Source organism: Cnephaeus nilssonii, assembly GCF_951640355.1.
Source record: "Cnephaeus nilssonii genome assembly, chromosome: 14".
NCBI classification, from domain to species: Eukaryota; Metazoa; Chordata; class Mammalia; order Chiroptera; family Vespertilionidae; genus Cnephaeus; species Cnephaeus nilssonii.
In genome coordinates, this window is record NC_137085.1 from 5,862,090 (window position 1) to 5,875,902 (window position 13,813).

A 13,813-nucleotide genomic window follows, 5' to 3' on the forward strand; every position below is an offset into this window, starting at 1 on the left:
GAGGCATGTGTGGGAGGCTTGCAGCGCTAGGGGCTGGCTTTGCTGGGCCTTTTATCACAGCCTATCTCCCCTTATTCTTAGGGCCCATTTGCCCTGGCCCTGCCCAGCTGGGATCCCTGAGCACAGGAGAGAAGAATTCAGGGGTGAGAGGCTGTGGTTCTCCAAATCATTTGGCCAAAAAGCCAGAACACAGACCCATTTCCCAGCCTGCAGGTGACACTGAGGGCCCGAGGGCCGTCCAAACACACCTTTCCTGTTTACACAGCTCTTGCTGCCTGACTCACTGCCTTGAGATTCACAAGTGCCAGATACTACTTGCCTCAGGGTAATGCTCTGGGACACACACCTCCCTCCACAGACTGGGATGACCCATCACACCAGGGCTGGAGGCTGAAGCAGATGGACCCATGCCTGCCACTAGTCCTGACCGCCTCTCTGGGGCGTTCTATGAGGAAGTGGGGTATGGGGGGAGCTAGGAGCCAGAAGCTCCAGGGTTTGGGGCCTGCTTTGGTTGTTTTAAAATATGGTTGAAGTGCATGAATAAAAACATTAATTCAGGGAATATGAGAAAACACAGGGGGAATCACTCCAAGTAACCATGGGTAGTTTTCATGATTGTTTTTCCTGTAAAATGAGCTCCAGCGGCGTATTTTCCACCTGCGGCCTTTGGAACCACTTCCCGGCACAGAGCCTATACCTGGACCTCCTTCCTCCTCGCCCAGCATTCCATCCTAGGGCCCTGTCCTATTCGGGCTGCACAGATGCGACCAGCGGCTAGAGGTGCCCTCCCCCGCCGAATGGGGGTTTGGACACACTGAGGTTAAAGCACTGTTCTTGTTTAACTGATGGAGGTTTACGTTTTCCACACGTAGGGCTGCCCTGAGCAGGTGGGTGCACGGGGCGGAGGTAGCAGGAACAGGATAGGGGTGCGGCCTTTCAGGTCACAGCCCTGGTGTGGCCACATGGCCCTTCTATGGGACAAGAATCCACACCTGCCTTCTCTGCCGGGCTTGGGCTCTCTTCTAAGCCTATGAAGACTCGCTTGTTCCTAATCCCCCTCCCTGGGAGGGGCTCCTACTTACTGTCCTGCTCCCTCCACCCAATGGCTCTTGCCGAGGTCACCATGACCTCGCCGCAGGTAAGCCCAATAGTCAGCCCTCACTCCTTTGGACCCATCAGAATTTGTGGAAATGATCACTCCCTGCCCCCAAAACACTGCCCCTTAGCTTCTGGAACCCACTCTCCCTCTCGTCACTTCTACTTCATCTGTTGTCCTCAATCCCCGGACAACGTCTAACACTGGAGTGCCCGGTGGGCCACGTCTCGCCTCTTCGAGTGGGGACTCCACGAGAAACCAGACTGGACAACTGCTCCTAAGACATTTCTCTAAGTGGAATCGCTGGGCCCAAGATGAACCTTTTATAGGAACCGGATCCTTCAGAGGAAAAACCCGTGCCTTGAACAATTAAACTGGCCCTGTGAGCTTTCCCGCAACAGTCATGTCATTTAAAACCTAGCGACCACCGAAACCGGTTTGGCTCAGTGGATAGAGCGTCGGTCTGCGGACTCAAGGGTCCCAGGTTCGATTCCGGTCAAGGGCATGTACCTTGGTTGCGGGCACATCCCCAGTAGGGGGTGTGCAAGAGGCAGCTGATCTATGTTTCTCTCTCATTGATGTTTCTAACTTTCTATCCCTCTCTCTTCCTCTCTGTAAAAAATCAATAAAATATTTTTAAAAAAAAAGACACCGGAAAAAAAAATAATAAAAAAAATAAAACCTAGCGACCTTGTTGCTGTAGCTGCAGGACCTCTTGCTGATTTTGTCCTTTGATTGCTAGCTGTACTGAGTTGAATAGCATCCTCCCAAAATTCATGTCCACCCGGAACCTCACAATGTAACCTTGTTTGAAAGGGTCTTCATAGACAGAATTGGTTAAGATGAGGTCATGCTGGGTCATGGTGAGTCCTAAATCCAGTGACTGGTGTCCTCGTAAGAGAGAGCACACAGAGGGTAAGACCACCACGTGAAGAGAGTAGAGTGATATGTCTACAAGCCAAGGGCACCAAGCACGGGGCCGCCACTGGAAGCTAGGAGGCAGGGAGCGGGGTGTTCTCCCTCAGAGCATAAGCACAGCCACACCGATTCCAGACTTCTGGCCTCCAGATCCAACAGAATGGAGGTTATTGTAAGCCACCTATCGGTGGCAACTGGGTATTGCAGCCTCAAGAAACTAATCCACGCCCTAGCCGGTTTTCCTCAGTGGATAAAGCATCAGCCTGCAGACTGAAGGGTCCCAGGTTCGATTCCGGCCAAGTGCACATGCCTGAGTTGCTGGCTCAATCCCCAGTGGTGGGGTGTGTGTGTGTGTGTGTGTGTGCGCAGGAGGCAACCGATCAATGACTCCCTCATCATTGATGTTTCTGTCTATCCTTCTCCCTTCCTTTCTGAAATCAATAAAAATAAAAAATAAAAAATAAAAGAAACTAACCCACTAGTCAAGAACTTTTTACTTCCACTGGTATGAAGCTGTGAGCTGGGCCAATTTTCACAAGGACAGTTCTGGTGAAAGACCTTGCCAACCTTTCCACCTGGGCCCTTCACGAGGCCTCCACCCGGTAAGAATACAGAATTCACCTCAAACACACCTGCCCCCAACTTGACTCAGGACGTGCTGCCCCTCAAAGGGTCCCATTTCCGAGCCCCCAAGATCCAACCTCCACCTTATCCAAGCTACCGCCCCTTCCTCAAGCCCCTGCAGACTCTTCAGCCCGCTGGCCATCTCCCCTCCACTGTCTCCCAAGAGCCGGAAGGAACTTTGCAAACTCCAGGTCTAACTGTTATCATTCCATCGATAGGGCCTTTTGCAGCCGCCTGTGCTCATGGGTCAAGTTTGAACACGGCTGTCTGTCGGCCACAATGGACTGCGCCCAGCTAGTCTCTGCCCACGCAGCTCACCACAGACCCTCTCCAGTCCCCTCGCCGAGGAGACCTTGTCTCACCTGTCTTACCTCTGACAGAGCGGAGAGGAGCCGGGGAGCTTCGTGGCACATGCCCTTTGGGAAGCAAGATGGCAAGTCTGGAAAGGACCAGATGGGGGGAAAAAGACAGAAGTCCTGTACCATTCTGTCAGGGGACATGAACTGGGACAAAGATGAGTTAAGATCTGACAAATCAAATTTCAACAGTAAGGCCCAACCTGTTGGCTGCAGGGTAAGAGCTGGGAGCCTGAACACAGAACAAAGCATACAGCCAATTAGTGAAAAAAGAAAAAAAAAAGTCAACTTTAATTGTAACTGGTCAAACTGTGTCCAGGAATGTCTTTAAACAACCGAATAAAACAAACATGATCAAATTCTCCTACTGAAGAAACCAAGGTTTTGCCAGCCCCAGCGCCTCTGAGGCTCAGGCCACGAGCAGCCCATATTCCAGGCTGGTTGTCCCCATGCAAGTTTCTAGGGCCAAGAGAAAAACCGGGGATGGGTGAGGACCTGTCCCTCCTCCCATCATGCTGGGAACCTAGAAAGTCCCTGGTGGGGTGCACCTCTCCGCACACCCCGTCCCTGTCCTAAGGTAAGTGGAGACGCTCTGGACCTTCTCCAGAGATCCGGGAACCAGGGAGGCAGCCTCGGTGCCCTCCTGGACACGGAGCCCAAGCTTTACTCCAGTCCACTCGGATGGCACTCCCAGCGCCCAGATGGGAGTAAGACAAGACATGCACCGGAGGAAAACGCCAACGCCCCACGTCTCCACAGGGCGAGTCACACAGCCGAAGAAAACGACGACGAGAGCCCCAAGGAGAAGCAGCAGCGCCGCCACTCAGAAGACACGCTCGAACTCCGTCTGGTTGGTATTGGTGGGATTGCGGCTCTGGTTAGTGGAAGGCTGGGTGATCTGGCTGCCCTTCCGGCGCGGTGGCGCCAGGTACTCGAACATGGATGTCAGGTGGGTGGAGAGCATGCCCTTGAGGTCCGAGGGCATGGGGTCAGACCAGAAGAAGTCATGGTTGAGGGCATCGTCGCTGTCGATGCGCTGCGCAGGGTCCAGCACCAGCAGCTTGTCGATGAGGTCCAGTGCGTAGGGGTCGCGCACATAGGCCTTCAGCCGATCCTTCACCTTCCGCTTCTGGCCCTTCACCAGCTCCAGCTTCTCAAACAGCTCGTACTTGTCCACATTCGGCCACACCTGGGGGGAGGCATGGGAAGAGGATGAAGTTAGTTCAGGAGATGAGTGGCTTGTCCAGTGGTCAAGCACCTGCAGGGACTAAAACTCCCCTGATCAGGTGCTTCCACACCACCCCTGGAGGGTGAACTCGACCCCTCTAAGGTCAAAGCAGCAGTGACCAGGTGTTTGGCACCGAGTGCCAGGCCCTTTGACATAAATCGCCTGGAACACGTGTGCCACAGGGGACACGGGCAGTTGTTTCACGGAAGAGAAACTCAAGTCAGGTGAGGAGTCCAAATGCCTTGCCCAAGGCCACAGAACTGGAGGTGGAGCAGACGGCCTGTGCGGCTCTAAAGCGCAGGCCCTGTCCCTCCACCTGCCACCTCTCCAGAGAGGAGCTTTCCTTCTGTTCCACTCCCCATTCCTCCCCTGCCAGGGAGACTTCTGGGTCCCTGCACCCGGGCAGCCTGGCCACGCACCTCAGGGGTGATGGAGCCACAGAGCTGGCTGATGAGGGCAAGCTGGTGCTGCTCCGTGTTGCCCTGCATGATAGGGCTGCGGGTCCACATCTCCGCCATGATGCACCCAGCACCCCACAGGTCAATGGGGGGGCCGTAGTCCCGCTCCCCTGGGAAGAAGAGCGCACCAGGAGGGCCCCTTGAGCCCGAGGGCCTCCTGAGACGCAATGCCTCAGGGCCGGCGGCTCAAGAAGCCCTGGCAATGGGGGGGCTGAGGCCAGGCTAAGTGCCTAGCCCCTGCCCCCTCTGCCCACTCGGGGGTCCTCACCGAGCAATAGCTCCGGGGGCCGGTACCAGAGCGTCACCACACGGTTGGTATAGCGGTTGGGCTGGCTGTTCTTGGCCAGACTGAAGGCCCTGGCCAGCCCAAAGTCGGCCAGTTTCAGGACCCCGTCTCGGGTGATGAGCACGTTCGCTGCCTTCATGTCCCTGTGCAGGATCTGCAGGAAGGGCAAGGGGGCTGTCAGGCTCCCAAAGGTCCTTCAGCCACACCCACCCAGCAGTGGGGGCAAAGGTCAGACCAAGCCTTGGTCTCTCCTCCCCCACCTTGTTCCTATGGATGTAGTAGAGGCCATTGAGCAGCATCTGCATGACCTTCTTGATCTCAGACAGTGTGAACTTGACTAACACGTTGCTCAGCAGCCCAGCAAGGTCATGCTCGCAGAAGTCGAACACCAGGTATATACTGCCTTTGCAGCGGTTATAGGGGGAAGCTGAGGCAGAAAGAATGGGAAGAAGGGAAGGGGGTAAGATGAAAGTAAAAAATCCCATATGCAACTCATTTTTCCACAACCAGCTCCTAAACCCCTCCAGCCCATGGACACCCGGCATCGTCTGTGTGTTCCTTCACTGGTCAAGCATGTCCTGAATGCCTCCTCGGGGCCGGGGGCTGAGGCAGCCCTGGGGAAGCACCAGCTACGACGAAAGGACCGGAGAAAGCAGTCACAGTAGGTATGCTTGGGTTAAGAAGAAGCGATTTAATGTGTCCAGTTCCAACTTGGCAAACAAAGCCTTAAGTTATAAGCCTCGTTTTCTTCATCTGAAAACGGGAATAAGAGCCAAGCAACTTACCTTTGGTTCGACAGATCTCAATCAAGTTGACCACATTCTCATGTTTTAGGAGCTGGAGGATCTTGATTTCCCGCAAGGCTGTGATGGGGAACTGTGTGGGAGACAGACAGATGAGGGCCCAAAGGGAGTGAGCGCACTGCAGACCAAGGAACTGGCCACAGTCTGTGCGAAGGGGAGACAGAGTAAAATCTTGGGCTCTGAAATCAGCTATCTCAGATGCCCTATCTGAAAAACAGGTGGAAAGCAGTATGCACTCCTCAAGGAGTTGGCTTGAGACAGTGAATCGAAATAGTGATACTTAATCACTTCACTATTAGTCACTAAATGCCCCACTGCTTCTTGAACCTTTAAATGTTAGCTCTGCGCATGTTTAACTTGGGCACCAACAAAAACCACAAAAAGAGCTATTAAGAAACGTCCTTGCTAAGAAGTAGGTCCCTGGAACTGGACTAGGGCTAAGTGGGGAGAGGGACCTGCTCCTTTCCAGTTGAGCACTAGACACTCCTTTAAGTCCACTGCACGTATTTTTCATTTTATATTCAACAAAATTAAACGCTAAAGAAAAAAGGTTTAAAGACTTCCTAATTTCATACACCGCTCTGCACTCAGTGCAAGCATGAGCTCCCCCTCCTGGCCCTAACCATATTTGCCTAAGAATAAAATTTCAAATACTTTCAAACATTTGAACTAGAAAATTTAATGTAGAAGTCAAGTTCCCTGCACTATGGAAATTCCCGCACTACTGTACCTAAGTGAGGTCTCCACGTGAGGATCCTAGAAGCAGCGAGGTGGAAACTCAAGTCGGCTGCCTGCCATTTGACCCATACTCACCCCCTCCTTCTCATTCTCCATCAGTACTTTCTTCAGAGCCACCTTTTGGCCGGTCAAGCGATGCTTTGCCTTAAACACCTCCCTGCAGGTGGAGAGGGGGATCCAAAGCCCATCAGGCCATTTTCGCAGGGCCCGCCCCTCCCCCACCAGAAGAGGAGGGCAGGAAAAAGGGTCTCACGGGCGGGGCGGGGCCTGGTATCGAGGGCACTCGGCTACCCCACCACCAGCTCTTTGCGGTCCCTCTCCGAGCCCCTACTTCCTCCCCTCAGTCTCTTCTCACCCAGGCCGCTCTCGGGGAGATCCTGCTCCCCTCACAGGCTCCTCTCCGCAACCCCTCCCCATTTCCCATCACGGGCCTCAGGCTCCTCCCCGCCAGCCAGCTCCGTCGGGCCCAGGCGGGATGGAGCGCAGCCTAGCAAGACCAGGAGACAAGTCTAGGGCTAGGCGGCCTCCTGGCCACCTCGGGCCCGGCACCGTGCATCCCGTCGTAGGCCCTGAGGAGTGCAGGCCCAAGACACCCAGCCCCTCCGGGCCCAACCTTACCCAAAAGTGCCTTGGCCGATCTTAGTGAGCTTCTCATATTTGGTCACCTCATCACAAAAGGGGCACTCCACTGAGTCGTATTGCTTTGCCATGGCCGCCTCCAACGCGCCACCGCCGCCCCCAGCCGCCGCCGCCGCCGCCGCTCCCGCTCCGGGTCCCGCCGCCGTGCTCCAGGCCCCTCCGCGGCCGCGCCACTTCCGCCTCCACGGCCACTTCCGGCCTCGCGGCGCCGACCCCGCCTCTTCCGTTCGTCGGCCGCCGCCAGGCCCCCTGGGACTTGTAGTTCCCGGGAGGCCAGGAGGCACCGGAGCTGCAGAGGCGCCTCCGCCGCCACCGCTGCCCCCGCCTCCGCCGCCGCCACTGCTGGCAGCGACCCCGATCGGGGGCGCGGGGAGCCGAGGCGCCGGGGCTGGGGCTCGGGGCGGTGCGTCCCGCTGCATTGGCCCGGGCCGCCGCTGCTGCCGAAGCCGCTGCCGCTCTGGCGCCCGATCCCGGGCCAGCCGCAGTGCCCTGCTCCTCCTCCTCCGACGGCGCCGCCTCCGCCGGGCTGCGCGGGGCGGCGAGCGGGGGGGCGGCCCCCAAGCCGAGGCCTGGGGGCTCCCTGGCCGGGCTCGGGCCCGGGGCGGCCGGGAGAGGGGGCGAGACGGGAAGAGCCGACGAGGAGGCGGCCCCAGAGCCCGGGAGGGGGCGCGTTATAAAGGGGGAGGTGCCCAGACCTCTCTCCCTCCCTTCCCCCTCCACCCGCCCCCTCCCTCCCGCCCTCCGCGGCCGCACCTGCCGCCGTCGCCCGCCCGCCGTCCGCCAGCGGCCCTCGGCGCGTCACCGCCCGCGGCCCCTCCTCCGCCTTCGGAGGTGGGGCCCACAGTCGACACCTGGCTGCGGGGCGCCTCGTCGCGTGCCTCAGTTTACCGCCACATTCCAGCTGCCGCGGGGAGCCCCTTCCTCCCCGGCTCGGAGTGCCCCCCACCCAACACACACATACACACATACACACACACACACACTGGTGAAGGCGGGAGGTAGCCTGGGAGCGGCCTCAGGTCCTGGGAGGAGAGAACGGCCCCGCCGCCGCCTCCCCGGGCCTTTGCCACCGTTGACATGGCAACCGATGGCCGCCAGGGGGCGCGGCGACACTGGAAGGGGCCAGCAAGCAACGCTCGGGCCTTGCAGCCTAGGACACCCCTGTTCTCTGGAGACAGATGAAACCACAGGACCCTCCTCGCCGAGCTGAGCTGGAGCCGGTCCAGCCCTGGGTCAGTAATCACAAAAATAGCTGGCATTCACTCAGCAGCCCTGGGTGCACAAGAAGCGCTAGGCGTTCCCGCTGAATCCCGAATCAACAGCCTCCTAGGATCACAAACCCATTTTACAGAAGAGGCCACTGAGGTTCAGAGGTGAGGTGATTTGCCCGACCAAGTTCACATAGCGACAGAGCTGGGACTCAAACCTAGTCTGTGTGAAGAGGATCCTCCTGAGCAGGCTGTTCAGTCTGGCCAGGAACGTAGCAATGGTGCTGTGGGAGGCCTACTGTCCTCACGCTAAGCACCAAGCCACCATTCACCCAGGGTCTCCCCGGGACCCTGTGCCCCCTGCCCCTGACCCAACTTTCCCCAGCATCTTTCTGATATTTCCCTGGCTCCGGGGGCCTCCTGATTCTTCCTCCAGCTCTAGTTACTCCACTATCAGCCCCAGCAAAGCCGTTTTGTACCTCCTCTCCAGTCCTCTGCCCATGGATGGCTAGTTCTGGCCTCCCAGTCTGGCCTTTCGGTCAGTCCCCCTCACAGCACCCACCAGATCACTCTGAGGCGAGTCTGCATGCATGTCCCTCCACTGTCTCCAGGGAAAACCCAATTGCGACATTGGAGGCTCGTTCCAGCTCCCCTCCTAGGCTGTGGCCACACGGTCTCCTGTTTCCTAACGTCCCAGCCCTTCCTGCCTTTAGCGCTGTGCTCCCTGGTTGCACCCCAGAACCTCTCTATCTGCAGGAAACCCTCCAGGCCTTGAAGCAGCCTCCCAGGAGGAGGCAGAAGTGGGTCTGGTGAACCTGGTGTTCCAAGAGACCCTGTTCTGGGGCGGGGGGAGGGGGGGCTTCCAGGGAGGGCCTTGAGGGTGGGGTGAGGAGCAGGGAGCCCTCTCCTGAGGGTAATGTGGAGCCAGCAGTCGAGTGACAGGAAGTGACCTGGGGTCAGCCTCATTGGTGCGCTATTAGACTCAATGTAGACCTGCAGGCCAATGCTAAATTGGGGGTGGCGAGGGCAAGAGGGGAGAACATAATTGTAGTAATTATAATTTATTGAGGGAAAATAAGTGATCCGAGCCGTACACTTAGCATTTTATGAGAATTCCCTCACTTCTCACCTAGCCATAGGAAGCTTCCATTGTACACATAAGGATGCGGAAACTCAGAGGTGACATCCCCTGGCCAGAGCCAAACAGCTGGCCTGGGGCCACATTGCAGTTGAACCAGGTCAGTCTGGCACAAACCCCAAGCACGTACCCATGTCAGGACCCTGCCCATGTGGGCTGGGGATGGGGCTAGGGCACAGCCATGGCCCAGCACCAGGAGGGGGGCCCTGGATGCTGATGGGGGGTGGGAGGGGATCGCAGCAGCCGGGGTCCGCCATGGTTTGGGTGGCTTTCACTGGCAGACTCTTAGGCCAGGGCCCCTGCCTACTTCCCACCAGCCCTCCCCCAGTCACATCCTGTGGGCAGAAGAAGCCTCAGCGAAAGTTCCGGTGGTGTCATCACCTCCACCCCACCGTCTCTGGCCTGAACCCCAACATTGCCAGTCACTTCCCTTCGGGGCCCTGTGCCCCCAGCCTTTCCCGGGGAAGGAGGGCAGGCAGGAGGGGTCAGGAGCCCTTCAGAAGGCCGGGACTCCAGACCACTCAGGCGGAAGAGAAGAAGTGAGGTTCTACCTGGGAAGGATTTCTCACCGACTGATTTGTTGGTTTGAGGGAAACGTTTCCTGCTTCCATGGATCAGCTAAGCCAGTGAGACCAGGCATGTGTCCAGTATTCAGTAAATGTTTGCTGACTGACCAGGCTCTGAGAGAGCCTCTGGTCTTGCTGCCATTTTACAATTAGGGAAACTGAGGCACAGGATAGGAAAGGGAGCTACTGGCCAGCTGTTAGACCCTGGCCTGGACCCTCCTTTTTCTCCCCATGACCAGGGACAGCGTGCGGGGTGTATGGAGGGAAGGGGAAGACTGGCTCATGGGATGGGCTGCTCTTGGCTGCTGGTATGTCCGGGAAACGAGGGGTCTCTGGATAGAGGGGTACAGGACCGAGAATGGCTGTGTGGTATCCACAGCCCTAAACCACCTCGGACATTCTGCCCCAACGAGGTGGGTCCTGACTGTCCCTGGCCCTGTGTTGATATGGGTTGTACCCCTGGAACTTTACAGCACCCCTCTTAGGAGGTTCCTATTTTGGGCCCCCAGTTACAGAAGAGGAAACTGAGGCTCAGAGTGGTGAAGTGGCCTGCCCAAGTCCACACAGCCAGGAGCTGGGATTCAAAGCCAGGTCCTCTCACAGGCTGGGGTTATTTACCATCATCCTCCACTGCCCCCAAAACCAGACAACTGGGCCAGCCCGGGACAGGAATCTACTGAGACCTGCAGCAGGCACCGAGCCAGTGTGGATGCATAAGACCAGTTCCTCTCCGGGGCCCGAGGTCTGTCCGGAACGTGCAGATAAAGACACAAGTCAGATGATGATACTCAGTATACATGTTTTATTTCATTGCCACAGGGTCATGCGAGGGATGTTATATTTGTCCCATTTTAGTAATGGGGAAAATGATGCTCAAAGGTGACTGACATGCCCAAGATCATGTAGGTGCGGTCTGAACTCAGGGTTGCTTGAGTCAAATGCCTTTGACTGTGAAGTTGAAGGCCTAACAGGACCTGGCCAAACTGCAGGCAACTGAGTCCCAGACTGAGGACGCAGGAGGGGACGGCCATCAGAGCAGGGTTCCCGGGGGCAGTGTGGCTCAATCTAGACCTGCAGGACTCAACGGGAGCCGCATTCTAGCGTGGGTCCGGCCCGAGGCCGCAGAGACGGAGAGCATTGTGGGTCGGGGCTGTGGGGCCGAGTGTGGCTGCCCCGGCACAGGCTGCGGAGGGCCTGTGGGACAGCCACCCGCCGGCAGGTCCCCAGCCGCACTCCCAACGGCCACTCGAGGCCGCACAAAGGGGGCTCTGAGCTCGGCCCAGCCGCCACAGAGCCCCATTCATTCTCCCCGGGATGTTGCAATTGCCCTGGCGCCAGGGCCAACGCCAGGGCCCCCAGCTCTGACAAGGCAACTCCGCCCCCCAACACAGCCTCGAGGTGGCCGGACCCCGGGGTCTCACACCGTGTGCCTGAGGCTGGGGTTTCCTGGCCTGACCCATTCCCGTCCCTCAGCACCAGCTGCCAAGGTTTGCTGAAGCCACAGCGTGCTGGCCTGGGCCAGCATTGGCTCCTTTCATCCAACTACCCCAGGCAGTCGGAGCCGTGAGACCTATTTCACAGACAGGGAAACCGAGACCCAGAGCGGTCAAGTCTCATGAAGGGTCACACAGTAAGAGTGGGCCTGGCCGGGAAGCCAGCACTGGCTGATGCCGCGGCCTCAGCAGGGAGTCCAAGTCCCTGGGATGCGTCCTGGGAGAGAAGCCAGGGACCCTCAGCTACTGCCAGGCCCCAGGCCCCTCTCCCTCTTCTGACAACAATCCAGAAATGGGAGGGGCACCAGCCTGGGAGCGAGGGCACCTGCATGTCTGTCTAGTCTCTGGTCTTCTTTAGCCTCGCTTTCCTCATCTGTGAAATGGGACAGTACCAGGATAGGCCTCACAGTGGAAGCTTCTAGCTCCACGCCTGGCTGCTGCCTTGGCCTCGTGGGCTGTGTTCCTTTCCTCACAGCCCTAGTTTAGCGCCAGAGGCCTGGATAGTAACGCCACGCCATTGTGGGTTGCCTGCTTACCCTGCACTTGTGCCCATTCTAGAGATTAGGTGACTGAGGCTTCAGAGCAAGCATGTCAAACTCGCAGCCCGTGGCCCACAACGAATATTTTTGCGGCCCAGCCAATATAATGGTATGTAAGAAACGTTTTAATAAAAATTTCATAACTTAATTTTTACAATATCCTGTTATACATAATTATTAATAACGAACTACAACGTTTGCTAATGACATTACTATAATCGTGTCGCATTCATTTCCCTTACGCGCCTTACGCGCAGGCGCACCATTTCTCTCCACTAATACTAGCAGCGAATATTTTAGCAGCCGATGGCCACGTCATTAGTCTTGTACTGACTGGTTTCGTGTGTGCAACAGGAAATGTTTCGCTTTCGGAGAACAAGAAAAATAGGTTTATTTGCATTGCATTACGCTTATTCATTTGTGCAGTTATTTAGTGTCTGGTAAGTTAATGTTCAAGAAAAATATTAATTTTTATTAAAATGTTCTATTATTTTATGTTAACGATGACTCACTTATTTCAGCCCTTTGTATTCAGCTTGTCTCTATCGTAATAAACCTACATTTCTATGAAAATGGAAGCTTTTTTTTAACCTTAAACCTTGTTTATTTGCCCCGTGTTAGCCTTTGAGTTTGACATGCTTGCTTCAGAGGCTCCAATAACTTGTGTGTGGCCCACAGAAGTAGGACTTGAAGCCCAGGGTCTTGTGGCCCCACCCCATCCTCATCACCTGTTTAGGGGGTTTCATTTCCTCATCTCTGTCCCGCCCATGAGAGCGTACGCACACGCACACACATGGGTTGTACGGTGGGAAGCTCCAGGCTGTGGGCTAAGGGACTGGAAAGGGCAAGTTGTAACCCAGTTTGTGCCACCAACCCACTGTATGGCCTGGGGCGATCCCTCTGCCTGCCTGTGCCTCAGTTTCCCCATTTCTGTACAATCAGTGGGGTGGACCAAATGATCACTGCGTCCCTGGTAGCTTGAACAGGCGTGACCATGCCTTGGTGGGCACCAATTTAGTGCCAGGCTCTGCACCAAGCCTGGACTCTGTGAGGTGGGCATTGCAAGTACCCTTCTCACAGGGAGGAAACAGCTCAGGGAGGTGAGTGCCTTAGCCCGGATCACACAGTGACACAGTGGCCAGCCAGGACTTGAACTTGGGTCTGGGTAGTCCCAGAGCCCACAGGCCTAAGCACTGCTGCCAGTCCATCCCCAGGCGGCTCAGAATAAACTGCCCTCTGCGCAGGCCTGACTCCCCGCACCCTCCCAGCCCAAAGACCAGACCCCCAGACAGCTGTTGGCAGGTCCCCAGCGGTCCCCAGCCCAGTGGGCTCTGTTCCCAGAGCCAGTGGTTTGTTCCCCAGACCTTCCAGTCCCACGGGCTTGTGGTCTGCTCCCCCCCCTCCCCCCCCCCCCCCGGCTTGCTGCTGAGGACAAGGAGGAGGCCCACAGGGGCCTGGACTCAGGGAGGCCCCAGCCCCCGCCCCCTGCGGAGAGGATAGGGAGGGTAGGGCTGTGGGAGTTTCACTGGTTTAAAAATACACAGAGGAAGCGGGTGAGAGGGTGAGAAAGGGGAAGGGGAGGTGAGGAGGCAACGTCGATGTCCAGAGGCTCGAGCAGCCTCTTGCCCGCAGGCCGGCAGCACTGCCCGAACCGACACGATGACGGAGAGGCCCAAGAAGGCCAGCAGAAAGTTCAGTGAGTGCCCGGCGCTGCGTCCCTCCG

At 57.0% G+C, this 13,813-nt stretch overlaps 2 protein-coding genes across 2 annotated transcripts in view; one reads left to right on the forward strand and one right to left on the reverse strand.

Annotated features, from left to right (window-relative positions):
• Positions 1-2,851: 2,851 nt before the first annotated feature.
• CDK9 (cyclin dependent kinase 9) lies at positions 2,852-7,844 on the reverse strand. Its single transcript, XM_079791000.1, has 7 exons — positions 7,126-7,844; positions 6,583-6,664; positions 5,752-5,842; positions 5,227-5,393; positions 4,949-5,120; positions 4,642-4,790; positions 2,852-4,183 (listed from the first exon to the last, which is right to left on the reverse strand). The coding sequence occupies exons 1-7, from the start codon at positions 7,563-7,565 to the stop codon at positions 3,818-3,820; spliced, it is 1,467 nt and encodes a 488-aa protein (XP_079647126.1). The 5' UTR covers positions 7,566-7,844; the 3' UTR covers positions 2,852-3,817.
• Positions 7,845-13,651: 5,807 nt separating this feature from the next.
• The window catches only part of SH2D3C (SH2 domain containing 3C), a 28,103-nt gene continuing 27,941 nt past the window's right edge, over positions 13,652-13,813 (forward strand). The window contains exon 1 of the mRNA XM_079790245.1: positions 13,652-13,786. Coding sequence (XP_079646371.1) covers positions 13,750-13,786 — 37 coding nt within the window. The 5' untranslated portion in view covers positions 13,652-13,749. The remainder of the gene's footprint in view (positions 13,787-13,813) is intronic.

Excerpts from the sequence above, each read along its gene's own strand:
- CDK9 (XM_079791000.1), bottom strand. The coding sequence starts at position 7,565 with ATGCAGCGGGACGCACCGCCCCGAGCCCCAGCCCCGGCGCCTCGGCTC. Across the intron at positions 6,665-7,125 it reads ATCGGCCAAGGCACTTTTGG|GGAGGTGTTTAAGGCAAAGC; the intron begins GTAAGGTTGGGC and ends CTCCACCTGCAG. Across the intron at positions 4,791-4,948 it reads GCCCCCGGAGCTATTGCTCG|GGGAGCGGGACTACGGCCCC; the intron begins GTGAGGACCCCC and ends TCTTCTTCCCAG.